At 36.5% G+C, this 16,003-nt stretch overlaps 1 protein-coding gene across 4 annotated transcripts in view; it reads right to left on the reverse strand.

The window, feature by feature from the left end:
- The window catches only part of LOC114024783 (DBIRD complex subunit ZNF326-like), a 42,553-nt gene that overhangs the window by 9,518 nt on the left and 17,032 nt on the right, over positions 1-16,003 (reverse strand). For 2 of the 4 annotated variants that reach the window (XM_027837929.1, XM_027837931.1), the window contains exons 2-7: positions 12,813-12,848; positions 12,597-12,723; positions 9,790-10,195; positions 6,902-7,097; positions 4,736-4,844; positions 2,907-3,054 (exon numbers count right to left, since the gene is read on the reverse strand). In XM_027837929.1, coding sequence (XP_027693730.1) covers positions 2,907-3,054; positions 4,736-4,844; positions 6,902-7,097; positions 9,790-10,195; positions 12,597-12,723; positions 12,813-12,848 — 1,022 coding nt within the window. Of the gene's footprint in view, positions 1-2,906; positions 3,055-4,735; positions 4,845-6,901; positions 7,098-9,789; positions 10,196-12,596; positions 12,724-12,812; positions 12,849-16,003 lie in introns of those variants that run through there. The other 2 variants (XM_027837930.1, XM_027837932.1) reach the window with 2 other exon arrangements.

Here is a 16,003-nt window from a genome sequence, read left to right on the forward strand (position 1 = left end):
AAGAGCAAGAGGTCTCCTATTTCTTTCAGCTTTATTCCATTCAACTGCACTCATTTTAACCCAGTCATACCCTACACCTACCTAGGTTAACTCTTTCAGTGGATTTATCTTTTTCTCTTATACCAAACAAGAAGGTCCAAGGTTATGGATTACATTCTCTATTTCTGTTCTCATCCCCTCAGTACCTAGTAACTACAGACAGGGTAGACACTCAAAATACTCACTGCTGGGCTATTTCTTCTGACACCTCTGCAAGAAGTACACATTGCCTAGTGCTTTTATCCTTAAGTACTTTGGGTGCAAATATTCTACAAGTTAAATTTAGGTTCTACCTAGTAGGCTAACAAATTCAAACTCTAAAAAAACCAAAATCACTTAAGTTTTGGTTAAGTTCATAAGCTTTCTTTAAATAAAAAAAATATAGGGGGAAAGCATGTAGGAATGGAAAAAGTTACAAAAGACACAGTGCAGACGTCTAGACTGTATTTTTGTATTTGTGAGAGTGCTAGCTACAGAAGCTCTGAGAAAGGGCCATAAAAGGCTCTACCAGAGGCTCGTGACTAGACATGACTATTTACTATCAGGACTAAGTCCAGCATGCCAAACTGGGTCAAGCCCATCCTCGAGCCCCCAGGTTGGCACTGCCCAGTGGCTGTGCACTAGACATCTGCCAAGTTAGAGAAGTGCTAATTCTATAAGGTGACAGAATCAGAGGCACATAATAGGCCAATATGGAAGACATCCAAACAAGGTGCTACCCATTCTGCAAGGGATGATGCCCACACTGGCTAAATTCCTGAAGAAAGCAATTCCACATAGGACACCTCTTTATCACCAGTTTTTCCAGTGATTCTACCTCTTTGTGTTTAATCAGTACAAAGTCTTCCAGTGGGATCCAGTGATAGAACATACTTGCCATGAACTTAAGATCAAGTTTACCCTGGCCTCAAATTTATTTCCTTGGAGCTACAAAAACATCACCATGAGAGCCATCCTCCCCCAGGACATAACAACTTTCTCTGAGCACACGCCTGTTAGGTGATAGCCACACAAATGAACTACATAATATGGGAGGAGTTTTGTACAGAAAAGCACTTGAGATCTGTGAAGGTACCATCCTAAGTGAGTACAGCACTCCATCATTGTCCACACCAACCATAAAAAACCAAAGAACTTTCAGAATAACTGGTAGTTTAACCAACATATTTTTAAGAGGGTCAATTTTATAGCAACACCTATTTTCCAGGACACCAATATTTATGTGTTTTCAAGAAAACTGTCATGTTTACACCAGGGAGATCAATTACAGCAAGAAGTCCTTTTCACAGACCTACTAAATTTTATCCGCTGATATCTAAGACCCACTTGTTTACCTTCCAAGTTATCATGACTCTCAGGCTCAAAGAAATCCTTATTGTGATGGATCACCTAATGTCAAACTATATATATCCAATATGTACAGGTACTTGCATCTCAGTCCAGGACGACACAGCTCTCACCATAATATTCCAGGGGCGAGTTTCTACCTTTGCTATAACAGTACTAGGAAAAGCCAAGTTGACCCTTTAAAACTTTACAGATCGTTGATTGGAACTTTTGATGGTCATGGAAGTTATACACATGCCAAGATGTCCAGTCCTGTAAACTCTGTGGTTGAGCCAAGAACCCTGTATGAGTACAGAGAAGCTTGTTGCAACCTTTCCAAACTGAAGTGATAATAAACCTGAATTTTGTCAAAGACATGCCCTGTCGTGGAGGTGTAGCAATTATAATGGTTAAGATGGCTCATTTCCTTCTCTATCTTAGATCTCTCACTCTCACCAAGGATACCCATTCATAGTGATAAAAATGTTTAGATTCTAAAGTCTTTCATCTCATATCGTATTAACCAAGGTCCCAATTTATTTCTTATTTCTGGACTGCCATATTCATGACATTGAAGTAAAGACTCACTTTTTCATGGCTTATCATGAGAAGTTCAATGGGCAGGCAGCAAAAGAACAGGACTGTCGGATACTATACATCCTAGCAAAGCAATTCCATGGGAAGAGTTCAGTTTACCTGTCTACCCAAAGGAAGTTCTTGCTATATATAATTCATCATTTGACTCATTCACCAAATATTGCATACACTTTCTACTAGTCATAGATTTTCAACAAGAATTTATACTCCAGAAATGCCAACATTCATGGAATTAACAGAGTTGCTTCCAGCACCTCACAGATTGTCAGACCATGTGCCCAAAGAGATGACAAGGAAACAAACATCACTATATGAAGACCTTTGAGTCGATAAAAGACTTTTAGCACGATGATAAAGGTTCAAGCTCTGTGGACGCAATCTAGGGGAAAGGATGGTATTTAGGCCCAGTATATGCCAACATAGTGGGCAGAAGGGCAGAGAAGCTAGGAGGAACAGACTATTCAGCCAGCATCTACTACTCCCCTAACTCAAAGCTAACTTTCCAAAGATTAGACCATCATCACAAATTCCTTTTCCCATCTTCCAGCCTAACCTTTGGATATGGTAACCCTAAACACTTGGGCAGTTTTTTGAACATAGGGCCTGCTTTATTTTTCTATTTGTTTCCCCATCAAATAGCACAATGACTGACATATAGTGAGCACTTAATAAAGGCTTGATTAATGAACAAAACACCAGGCACAGCTTCCGGCTTACTCTCCAGCACCTTGTTTACTCTTGTTTAGCTTTTAATCTGAACCCCATCTCTGATCCCCTAAGACAATGCTTTCCTCACGGACACTCAATGCGTAATAACCTGGAAGTACTGATCATAGGTCTACCTCTTTGGAATTCTGCATCTTAATTATTAGTTCAATATTATTTCTTCTATCTTAACTCTAATCAGGGAATAAGTGTTCATAACTATGAAAACAGTTACTTACATGCAAAAATTCCATAACTATTTTATCAAATTTGGTTTGTTTCTGAATATAATCTAAGGTTTCCTGGTGAAAAGAACTTTCCAGATGAACTTCAATTTCTTTTTCTTCAAATGTTCGGAATTTGCAAAACGAACATGTGAATGTCATCCTATGAGGAAAAAAACATCAGGCAATATTTCAAGAAAACTATAATACTTAAGATTTCTGAAGACTGTACCAATGAAATTGATATCATAAGCACTATTAATTTTCTCAAATCCCACTTGAGGGCAGGGGGAAACAACACTACTTTTACAGCAGTTAGCCAGGTCAAGAAATGTTCCATCACCTATGGTTTCATCATTATAACTGAACAACTCAGTATTTCTGGCCTGCATCCCCCAATCTATGCATGACTGAAAAGTCTCATAACTAACCCTGCACTGAGCGGCTAAGTTAAGCCAAAGACCAGAGATGTCCACTTCAAGATTATACTATAGAATCCCCACTTCTCTAACCGGGTTATCAAGAACAAATTCTTCACCCTAATTTCGATTTCATGCTTAGGTTTCTAAATGAATCAAGGAAAGTTCTAGGGGATCTGGACCAAAGTTGCATCACTCATGTTTCAGAAATAAGTCATTTCTTGGGGTGTTCTCTGAAGACCAGAAACCTTCTTAAAAAAGAGTGCTCCAGAATGACTGGTGGATCACTGAGTCCACTTCAGTCTAGACCCATACATTCATTCAGAGCTCTGAAATAATCCTAGAACTTGGGATCACGGTTCTAAGAGAACCAAGCCTAAAGGGGCCAGATGACCATTTACAAGAAGGTAATAAAATCTATCCAGAAGTAAAAGGATTTGTCTCAGGGGCTAAAGAATTTCCCTTCCCTTGAAAATTTAAGTAATGGCTGACTGACATCATGTCATTCACCTTGCCACTGCCACTCTTCTCTCCCACTCACCTAAACACAACCTCCTCTCTCTGGACCTGAAACCCTGCCTTTCTCCCAAGATGACCTAACCCACTCGGCTTTGGGACTCCATCCTAGAGGTGACTTTGATGAATGAATACAAGTCAACTGTGTCTTAATGATCCCTGACTATGCTTCTTCGTCATCTAAGCTCAACATCTTGGGACATCTTTCCATGCATCCTCTAGGTCATGCACCTGCCCCTTTCCCACTTTCCACCTCTTGCTTGGGGAACAGCCATCATAACGAGAGGATCACAGATTTAGAGCTCACAAAGGCTACAGATGAGGAAAATGAGGCTCAGAGAGGCTGAAGGGCTTGCCCAAAATGATGCAGGCAGCAACCAGGCCAAGATCTAAACTCTCATTCTTGGACACCAAGCCTGAGCATCTTCTCCAGATGCACCACAATGCCTCTCACGGCTGATGGAAAGGATGTGACACTCAGCAGTCCTAGGACTCCATCAGCATTGCTAGAACTACCTATTCCAATGCCACTGCTCCCCTACTTATGTAGTCTTAGCTCCTTCAGGCAAGGGACTGTCTCCCCCAAGGTCTAGCAAACAGCCTAACACACATTATACACTTAACAAACGCTTCTTAATTCATTCATCTATAACCACTTCCCGGGTATGATGCAAAGGAGATTCTTTTGTTAGGTATGGATTGGCCTGCATGGCCTCTGAGATCCTTTCCTACATCATAATCATGTTTAAAATTTTCAGAAAATGCTGAATAATGGAGGCATTGCTCAGTTTCTCTGACATGTAGACTACCTTTATATATTCCTGGCACCTGGCATAATGTCTCCTACATATTTGGCACTTAATGTTTACTTAAACAAAGTCTGATTATATTATTCCATTAAGCACAAACCTGTGCACATCACCATACTTCTCACTGATCTTCTCTCTTCTGCGCCTTTGTTTCTCTCTTCGTATTTCAACCCGTCGCTTCTCTTCTTCACTTTTAGGAGCCATTTTAGCTAGTAAGTTATATGAATAACAACTACTGAGTCAGAGTGGAAAATCAAAAAAAGTAAAAGACGGCTGTCCAGGGGATACAGGATGAAGAAGCAGAGAGGGAAGAACCACTCAACTTGCTTTGCTTCTATTTTCTCTGCCCAGAAGAACAACCTTTGGACTGGAGTGCAAAGAACAAAATGGCTAGCAGGGAGCTGGTACCCAACAGAGAGAGGGGAAGAGAACACGTAGCCAATCTTAAGTTCAAGTGGCCAAGCTGATCAATGAACTACGTACCCAGACACTAAAATCTGGGAAGTGTAATCGCTGATTCCTAAACAACTATGCCATCTAAGATTCCATCCAACTCTGAGATTCTGGGATTTCATCCAACATTACTCTCCTATATCTTCAGTCTCTTCCCATACCACTGGCTTCTTTCCATCTGCAGGTCTCTTCTATTCTAAAAAGCCTTTATCTGACCCTTCTATTTCAACTGTTAAGATCTTATCTCCCTTCTCCCCTTCCCTGCTAAACTTCCTCAAAAATAAAAACTGTCTACACCCAACATTCTCATTTCTTTGCATTTAAATCTCTCTTGTACCCCTCGCAACCTGGAATCCACCCTTAGCACTCTACTAAAAGTGCTCTCTCAAAAATCACAAATGACCTAAATGCCTAATCCAAAAACTTCCTTCTCTATCAGACTTGAACCAAACAATGGCACTGGTAAATATCCCATCTTGAAATTATTCTACCTTCCAGGTCCAGAATCTTGAAATTCTACACTTTTCTCATAATATCTCTTCTAAACTTCTCTCTTATTTACACAAATTTATTTTTCATCCTTATTATGACCTTTGGTCCCATGGACAATTTAAATAACCCTTCTATCCATCCATGCTATTGTTAACTACCAAGCTATACCACTATCCCCAACTTTTTCTATGAAATTAGCACACAGCTTATGGTCTTCCTCTCTGAACAAACCCCTGGCAATTAATACTCTGGGGCAACATTGTGACAAGATGACAAGATGACATGCATCCCCAACCAACTAAATTAAAATCTCAAACATCATATTTAATAATCTTTCCTTCTCCAAGAACTCACTCTCCTTGAAGATTCTAAAACATTCAATATTCTTACCAACCCACACCTACAACATACTATCCTGATTATTTTTCTAACACATCATTCACTGGCTCCATATCTACTGCAAAATTCCTTAATGTGACTATACTCCAATGATCTATGTTTCTTCTTTCTCTACACTCGCTTCTTTGCCATACTCATTCACCCCTACTGATTCAATTACTATTTCTGGTCAGATCAATCTTCTCATTTTGCAAAAAATAAAAAAAAATAATTTAATAAATACCAAAGCATAAAAAAGAATAATTTACACTAAATGAGAATTCATATATGTACTTAGGTTTTATGAATATATCTATTGAATAAGAAATGCTAAGTTTTGAATGATACCTCAATGCTCTTTATTTGCTTAGTATATATAAATTGTAAATATAAATTTACAATTTACATTATATCAAATTAATTAAAGCAATCAAGCACACAATCAAAAGGATGGTCCAGAGATACCCTACTGAAACCTCAAGTAAAAAAGTTAATCTTTCAAAATAAAAATTATCAAGAAAGTCATGTTTCTCTTGAGAATTTTAGGATATAATACAGAATAACAACTATGAAAACATGATAATAAATATATTTTTCTATTGCATCTGAACAGTCAAATATATCTAAAGCTAGGTAGAACTGAAAAACTAAAGAGATCAAGCCTGCTAAACTTAATTGGCTGCAAAACACCTCCCTCAAGACCCACTGAGACCAACTCAATATCTATTGTAATTTTGTAACAGAAAAACTGAAAATCTTTTAGAAATCTTAAGTACTTATCAAGTTTAAGAACTAAATTTCAACAATCAGTACCAAATAATACAATCAATGCAATTTTCTGCATAAAATTTTTGTGCAACCCAAGCTAGAAAGCAGCAGGGGGAAAAAAATACCTCTTTTAAAAATAAAAAGGCCTAAGTGATAAGTTCATTTTACTACTTACTGGGTGATTTCTTCTGGTTTATCTTCTCAATCAGTTTTGTCAGTTTGAGTTTCTTGATAAACGTCCCTCCAGGCTTATTAGATGGCTGCATCAATTTTCTCTTGATTCCTCTTGCAGCAACTGCTACATTACTGGGCTTGTTATGATAGTCCACAACAATTCCAGGTCTACACTTGCCTCCAAAATCGCCCATATGCTGTAAATTTGTGGAAATCAGTAATTATTAGGAAATTACCAAATATAAAAATATCAATTCATAAACAAGCTACACATTTCCTATTCTTTTGTTTACTCCTAAAAATTCCCCAGAATGTATATTCTGACATATGTAGCACCCAGACATGCATCTGTATATATTTTCACCACCAGCAGAACAAATATGGGTTATTTCCTACCTACACACTGGATTTGTGAAATTCACAATGATCACTCCAGATCATGAACATGCCTATCAAAAGGCCCAAACTTGTACAACTCTCTCTGACAACTCCTCTTCAGAGTTCCCAATTGAAGCATCTCAAGAAAATAACTTACAGTGAATCTTTACTTTGTTAAAACTTTGCCTTTAACTAAGGAGAAAAAGTGTGTTGGTACCTTTATGAAAGAAAAAAAGGGGCTAAAATCCATAATAATCTTCATAGGCTAAAGATTCAGAGCTGAAAGGGACTCCAGACACAATCTAGTCCAACACCTCTTCCCATACCCCCATTTTACACATGAAAAGACTGAGATCCAGAAGATTAAGCAACCAGCCCAACATCATGCACATTTAAAGCAGGATCATTTATTACCCTCTAAATCCAGCATTGAATCATATCTCATCTACTCTATGAGCATTCTTCACCTGGAAAACAGATTCTTAACTGCAGTATATAAAAAAAAGCTTACAGATGAACAAAATCCAATTAATTTTTTCTTCCTTTTCCTTCCCCTTCTCTAGTCACTACTAAAACCTCCTGAGGACAAAATCCTCATGGAATTTTATTTAAACAACTACAACCTTCAAATACAAAACACAGGAGTAATCTGAAGAGAAGAAACCAATGGGAACTGTATAAGTGCTGTGCGGGGAAAGAAGGAAAGTCTTATCGGTTTATTTAATTCATCAAAAGAAGGGAAGAAAGAAAAGCCCATTCAGACTGGACTAGTGAATCCAAAGAGCAGAAATATCTGTTTCACTGCCATGAAAACAAAACTCATGTTTCTTAAAAGTACTATTTTTAAAATAAAATCCCACCAAAAAACCTATTTAAAATAAAATAGAAAACCAAACCATATAGAAAATATTCTCAATGTTCTACAATTTTTAACACAAGTTTTGTAAAGTTATTAACTTTCACTTTTGAAATCTAACATCTAAAATCCCACCTATTTTCAATTCCTCTTACTTACTAAAATGGAATGTTGCAAGAAACAAAGCTATATTGTTTACAACTGCATGTTATGCATGTGAACTATATCTAACCTAATTAACAAATGAATAAAGTTTCCAAGATGACTTACAGGTTCATGATTAAAAAAAAAAAACTCCATTGATTACCCATTAAAGGTGCAATGCATTTTACACACTAATGGTTAAATGGTATAAATGCAAAATTTCTACATAAAAACACCAAGTTTTATTAAAGTACCATTGGATGTTAACAAGCAAAACATGTCCCTTTCTATATAACTGCTCAAAATTGTTTTCTTTGGAAAAAAAGACAATGACAGAGATACAATATTCTTATATGACCAAACTACAATATAACCCCCAATTCTATACTTACTGTGGACCAAACTACATGATAATCTACATACTTACTATAAAAAAATTTCTCATCAATCAAGTTACTTTTGAATACAGACATAAGTAATAAAAAAACTTTTTAAGCTTTATATTTTGAAATTAAATAATCAGGAGACCTAGTTAAATGTTAACGCACAACCTTTTGGGGTTTTTTTTTATTGTTCAGTCATTTTCAATCATGTCTAACTCTTTATAACCCTATTTCGATTTCCTTAGCAAAGATACTTGAATGGTTTGTCATTTCCTTCTCCAGCTCATCTAACAGATGAAGAACTGAGGCAAACAGGGTTAAGTGACTTGCCCAGCCCAGGGTCACACAGCTAGTAAGTGTCTCAGGCCAAATTTAAACTCAGTCTCCCTGACTCCAGGCCTGGTGCTCTATCAACTGCACCACCTAGCTGCCCTACGCATGTTTTTTACTGTAAAATACCATTACATTAAAGCAATCAAAATACATAAGAAACTAATCCTCAGTGGTAAAACTTGTTATTTGGGGAAAACTGACCAATGCATTCAAGAATTAAAACTGAACAAGAACTATATCATGCAACCCATTTTACACATCTTCTCCAAACATCCCAACCCCACCCCACCCCAATGTAGAAATATGATTAAGCAAAAATGAAATGCTTCCAACTTTTAGTCTTTATTGTTTAATGTGGAATGTGTTGAGAATTATGCTTACCAGAGCTTATCAGCAAAACTTTTTTTGGGTCATACATTGCACCTTTAACCTGACTCAAAACCTTAAAAGTTTTCAGAGTTACCCTTTACAATAATCCAAGAATATCACACCAGCAAAAATGCTCGCGTTTACAAGGAAAATGCAACTCCTTTTAACCCCTTTTAGACCAAACCTGTACCATCCTCACCTTTCCAATAAAAGGATTTGGCAAAGCTTTATGAATCACTCCTCTCCTAATGCCATTCATTTTCAAACACACTTGGTCACCTTAAGAACTTGTTTACAACTCAGCCTGAGCTTGGTCAAAGTACAGGGAGATGAAAACAGTGCGTGATCCATGTCAAAACTATGGTCTGGAAAGGGTTTAAAAGAGTGACTAGCAAAAAGAATCTGAAAAGATTCTGTTGTACTTACTCCTCGGCCTCGGCCTCTGCCTGTTGATGGTCCTCCAAAAGCATCACAGTTTCTGCTTCCAAACGTACTTTCAGGATAAGCAGGCGTTCCTCTCCCCCGAGAGCCTACAGGTGCAGGCTGCATATGGGGTGAAGAAGAACTGCTGAAGGAAGAGTAATTCTCTCTTCCTCTGTCCTCCATAAACCCAGGCCTCAATTTTGAACGGGAGTAAGGTGCTTCCCAGCTAGACCCGCCCTGGTTTCTACCTCCGAAAGAGTCAAGGCTATTCCGGTAGGAGCTGTCAAATCGACCACCATAACTACCTCCGAAGCGGCTTTGTTCGGGTTCATTAAAATCATAGCCAGATCTGTACAGATCTCGCCCACCCAGAGAAGACCCGGAGTCGTAAGACTCATAAGGTCCAAACCTGGAAAAGTTGCACAGTGAGGGAAAAAAAAAAGGTAAGCTTACTAATATTAGACATTTCAAAAGACAAATTATCAGTTGACATTTATCAACTAAAATTCAGTTATGCTATACTGATTTGTACAATTCTGGTTTTGTTTCAACACGATTAGGGCTGGGCAATTGGGCACATGACCAGATAGAAAGCTATCTGAGCCAATTTCGAAGAGTCAAGTTTAAGAAGCCTTAATTTGATGCATCTACTTCTCAGTGGCTTTTCTATTCAAAAGAAAATGTTTTCCTGTCATTATTTAAGCCCAGCCCTAGCCTCAAGAAATAAAAAAAGTCACCTGCAAAAGTTCACCAGATACTCAGTTAATTCTTTCTTCTTTGAACTCACACCTAACATTGAAACATACACAGCATTTACAACACCTGAATTTGCAATTGGGAAACTATCCTGGGCTACACAGACATAGGCTATTTAGAAACAGAACTGAACCTTATGCACGCCAAAAGTCTATGTCACCAAACTATTTGATTACCTCTGAAGCAGTCTAAAATTGTGTATGCTATCCCTCTTAACAAATTGTAACAATCTGCCAATCTTTGAGGTCAAGGTCAATAATCAATCCTCAGCCTCTTCCCACTTGAAGACTACTAAGTCTGATAAATTCAAAAGGATTAAGTCACATGATACAGGACTGAAAAAATGACATCTATCTCCAATACATGCCCTCTACCTAGGAAATTTCTTTTTTTCTTTTTTTTGGGGGGGGGCGTGTTAAGTGGCTTGCTTAGAGTCACACAGCTAGTAAGTGTCAAGTGTTTGGTCTGAGGCTGAATTTGAACTCAGGTCCTCCTGACTTCAGGGCCGGTGCTCTATCCACTGCACCACCTAGCTGCCTCTTCTACCTAGGAAATTTCAAGGCAGATGGGAAATGCTATATATTGTTAATGATGACAGTACATAGCATCAATTACTTCAAAAAATAATTTTCTGGACAAAACAAAAAAAAAAAAATTACAATCCCCTGAAACTGTCCTAAGGAAAGGAGCACATAATCTCTTCTGTTTTTAAAGAAGAGAAATTCAACAGAAATAACCCCCCCCAAAAAAGCCCCTTTTTCATTATACAAATCTAGACTTACAAATCACTCATATTTATACAAACTAATTGCCAATATTTTTATTAGAAACATGATTTACAAGTACTGCTTGATATTTTATTCAGAAGTTAGTTTTGTGAAGAAAAGCCCCAAGTTACATGCAAAAACAACACAAAAATGTCTACAGAGATAGTCTATGCACATTTTCAATGCAATATGGTAATGACAGACATTTTAAAACATTAAAGCTTGTTACATTATTTCAATCATTTACAGATTACTTAATGGAAGGTACTCTTTACTTCAGAAACCCAGCAAGTACAAAAAAGTATAGATTTTCCCCTCAAACAGAAGTGACAACTGTCAGACACTAAGAGGAAGCACACATTAAGCATCGGGGGAAAGGGAGTGCCAACCCAGGCCACTGCTGAGGAACCCAGATCCTACAATTTGGGAATGAGGACACCAGTTTCCCTTTCCTCCCACCTACTTTTACTTATATACAATAGGACTCTTTGTGCCTTAAGGGACAGCAGATCCCTTTTTTCCAGAATGTGACTAACCTAAACCTTGCAGGTGGTCAACTAAAGCTTAAGACTTACATAGTAGCAACATTTAATATAAATAACGCTGTACCTAAATCAAAAATAAGCAAGTATGTTATTTATCATTGAGCTTAAAATAACCTATGCACACGATTTAAAGAAAGAAAAAGTTATTTATCATTGAGCTTAAAATAACCTATGCACATGATTTAAAGAAAGAAAAACTGTAATATTACAATATGCTCTTGTAATTATACATTAAAGCTAAAAGAATACAAATAGCTATCTTAAATGTTCCTTAGATGTGGAATACTACCAAACAAAGTGACTTAAAATCATACTAGTTAAAATTGCTTTTCTCACTTAGAGTAGATTGAGAAAAATAATTAACAAAGTTTCAAAAAATATTAATGCCAGTAATAAAAGGACCAAAATTACCTTTGATCACAGCTGACTGTGGCACTTGGTTTGATAAGTAGACAATGACTAAAATTAATTTCTAATTTAGAAAGGCATTAAAATATTTTATAAACATTCCTATTTTTTAGTTATTTAGGATTTCCCAGAAACAAAAGGTTTGAGTCTATCTGCCAATTATTTTTTTTTACGCATTCCACCTTTTAGATATTCATAATAAGTTTTCAATTTAATGACAATTTGTTGATAACAAGTATCAGATAATACCTAAGGAACATTTAAGTTAAAAGAATTTATTCTGAATCTTAAATAAAGCTGTTGAATCATATGGTCAAATGATTAAGTGATTTACCTGCTGCTACCACCACCACCACCACCTCCACCACCACCATGACTGTCCACATCATATGACTGGTTTAGGTAGGAATCCATGGATCTTGGACCCCCATAGGAGCCATGGCCATAGTCGCAATCCATCCCTATAAAAATTAAAAAGAAACTAAAGTAAGCTCACCTTTACTGGCACTCAAATGAAGAATTTTTAGACAAATAACTTTAAATGTCAGACCTCCATAAAATCCATGGCCATAATCCCGATCTATTCCTAAAAGAGAAAAAAAAAGTCAGTACTGCTCACTCTAAAGGCAAGACTTTGTTTTTAGCACTCTGAAACAAATTCAAGACCAGCACAAAATGAGCTGTCCTTTGCATCTGACCCTGGAGCTCATTATTCTGTTATGAATTTCAAAAATTAAAAGCGTATAACTCAACCCCAGCATGCTGATAAAGCAATAAAGAAAAACAACAAATTTAAAACAACAAATTAAACAAAGAAAAATAGCTCCATCAGAATTTCCTAAACAATTTTTCTGTCTGTAAAAGAAACTGTCCCAAGAGCTATGCTTTCTCTTCACTATATGGTGTGCTTAAAACAATTCAAACTGTCACGACTCAAATATTCAGGAAACCTCCTTTCAGGCAAAAGTCACAACTTTCAGCCTCTATTATCTCTAAGTCCTACATACTGAAAACGGGATTCTTATCAATGAAGTTATCTTAAGACTCCACAATAGACTGGAGAAGCAATTCACTTTTTGGTCTTAGGACCCCTTTTACATTCTTTAAAATTACTGAGGACTCCCAAAGAATTTTTATTTATGTAGGTTATATCATCATTTACCATATTAGATAGAAATGAAAAAATCTCATAATTATTATATAAATAATAATTTTCATAATTACTAGAACCCCTGAAACCCTGAACCCAGGAACCCCAGGATCTCAGGGACCCCAAGAGGTTGGCAGACCATACTCTGATGTAATTAGGTGCTGCAGTGGATAGAGCACCAGGCCTGAGTCAATCCAACCTCAAAAGCTTACTAGCTGTGTGACCCTGGACAAGTCACTTTATTTAGGTATGCCTCAATTTCCTCACCTGTAAAATGGGGATAACAACACCTACCTTCCAGAGTTGTTATGAGGATCAAATGGGATAATAATTATAAGGGGCTCAGCACTATATTAATGTTAGTTATGATGATGGTGGTGAAGATGATGATTCAAACTAGAGCTTCCAAGGAGTGCATGAGGATAGAATACTACTCAAACCCACCTCTGAGCCTAAGAAGAAGTATAATGAATAAGATACCATGTTTGAAATCACTATTTAAATTAAAACTCCATTTAAAGAAAAAAAATGAAAAAAGAAGCAATAGACAATCTTCAGCTTCACATACTTGCCAAATACAAAAGAGATTAGTCACTGCCTAAAATATGTTTTATAATCCTCCCCTACTACAGAGTGGCACAAAGACAAACATAGGTTTTTAATGAGAAAAAAAAAATCCTATTATAAACCTTACTTTCTAATTATTCAAAACTGCCTCTGACAAAAAAAAAAAAAAACAACCTTTTTTCCCCTAGAAAAAGTTCTGCATTTCACTTCAAAGAATATTCTTGGAGCTAGCTCCAGTTACATGGGAGAGGGAAGGTGTTTTAGAAACCAGTAGGTTCAAAATGAATGTAAACTGTATAGATTCTACATCAAATTGCATGCCATCTTGGGGTAGAGGGAAGGGAGAGATGTGGAGAAAATTTGGAACTCAAAATCTTATGGAAGGGAAGGTTGAAAACTAAAAATAAATCTTAGGGAAGTGAAAGTTGAAAACTAAACTGCCTGCATCTGTCCTCAGGGTGCTGTTACAGAACTTCAATTTAGGGCAAAATAATATTCCCCAGCATATCTTAAGTACCCTAATCCTGTCCTTTTTTGGTTCAGAAAGTGTGACATAATAAAGCAGGTGTCAAAGATGAGGAGTGTGGCCAGAACCAGATTAAAATATAATTGGGAAATATTAATAAAAATAAAATAGAACATAGATAATGTTAATATGTGGTATTACAAATCAATATACAGCCTTGGTGGCCCCTATTTCAATTTGAGTTCGACACAACTGGACTAGATGGCTAAATGTGGAGTAAGGAAGAACAGTAAGGTTTAAACCACCATGCTGACTCCAAGCTGTGTTGATTCTACACAAGTCACCTAAAATCTATTTGGGCTTGTTTTCTCATCTGAAATTGGGGGTAATAATACCTGTAACACCAATCTCAAAACAGTTAAGAGGTTCAAATGAGACCAAATCAAAAAGTTAAATCACATCTACATGCATTTCTTAAGCACCTACTACAATCTGCATACAGTGTATTAACATAACACTTGGCAAACTTGAAAAGTGCTATAGAAATATCAGCACTGTTTGCTGTATGAGGTAAGAAGGATAATTTCATTAATAACAAGAGTCACGTGACATAATAACTTCTATAACTTAAGCACAAATTTTTACAATTTATGAAACATATAATTCCCTCATTTTCATCTCACCATCACCCTATAAATGAGGGTGCCAGTAGTATTATCCCCATTTTACAGATGAAGAAACAGAACTAAGTGGTTAAGTAGCTTGCCCAAAGTCATACAGTCCAGTAAACAGTGGAAAGGACTAGAAATATAGGTCTTAAGACAAAAATTCAGTAGTCTGCCCATTATGCCACATAATCTACTAACAAAAACACATCTCTATGGTTTGTGTGCAGTGAGTCATTTATAAGGTAGAGTTTCTTTGATTTTTACCTACTCACATATTATCAAAGTTATATTGAAAGTAGCAATAATTTATCAAATAAATTATTGGATTTTAAATTTTTTAATCAGATGATTTCTATTAAAATGATTTTTATAAACAAAAAACAAATTTTTTCTTTATATTGATATTCAAGCATTTCATCTTCAATGGAGATTTGTAATTTCTAATCACAATGTAAAGGATGTTTTATATATATGCTTGCAAACTTGTAAAAAAAAGTTTTACATACTGTTTCCATTCATCTTCTTTACTAGCTAATACTCAGTCCCGAGGTCAATCCTCAACAACTGAAGAAAACTGAGCTCTAAGCAAAATGTTTCCTCTACTATAGGAATTAATATAGTTCAGGGTTATGTGTTGGGCTAAATGATCTCCAAGGTGCCTTCCAGCTCTCATAAGTTCCTTAACTAGAAAGCAGCACAAAACAAATATATAGGTTTTTTTTTAATAAATAAAATCCTATTTCTATACACCTTAGATTCTAATTACTCAAAACTGCCCCTGCCCCACCCCCAAAAAAATCCAACCTTTTTTCCCCTAAAAAAGTTTTACATTTCACTTTACAAAATCCATGGGTAAATCACTCAGGAAATGTTTCCTAATGAATGATGTG

This window comes from Vombatus ursinus, unplaced genomic scaffold, assembly GCF_900497805.2.
Source record: "Vombatus ursinus unplaced genomic scaffold, bare-nosed wombat genome assembly UNPS02014825.1, whole genome shotgun sequence".
NCBI lineage: Eukaryota > Metazoa > Chordata > Mammalia > Diprotodontia > Vombatidae > Vombatus > Vombatus ursinus.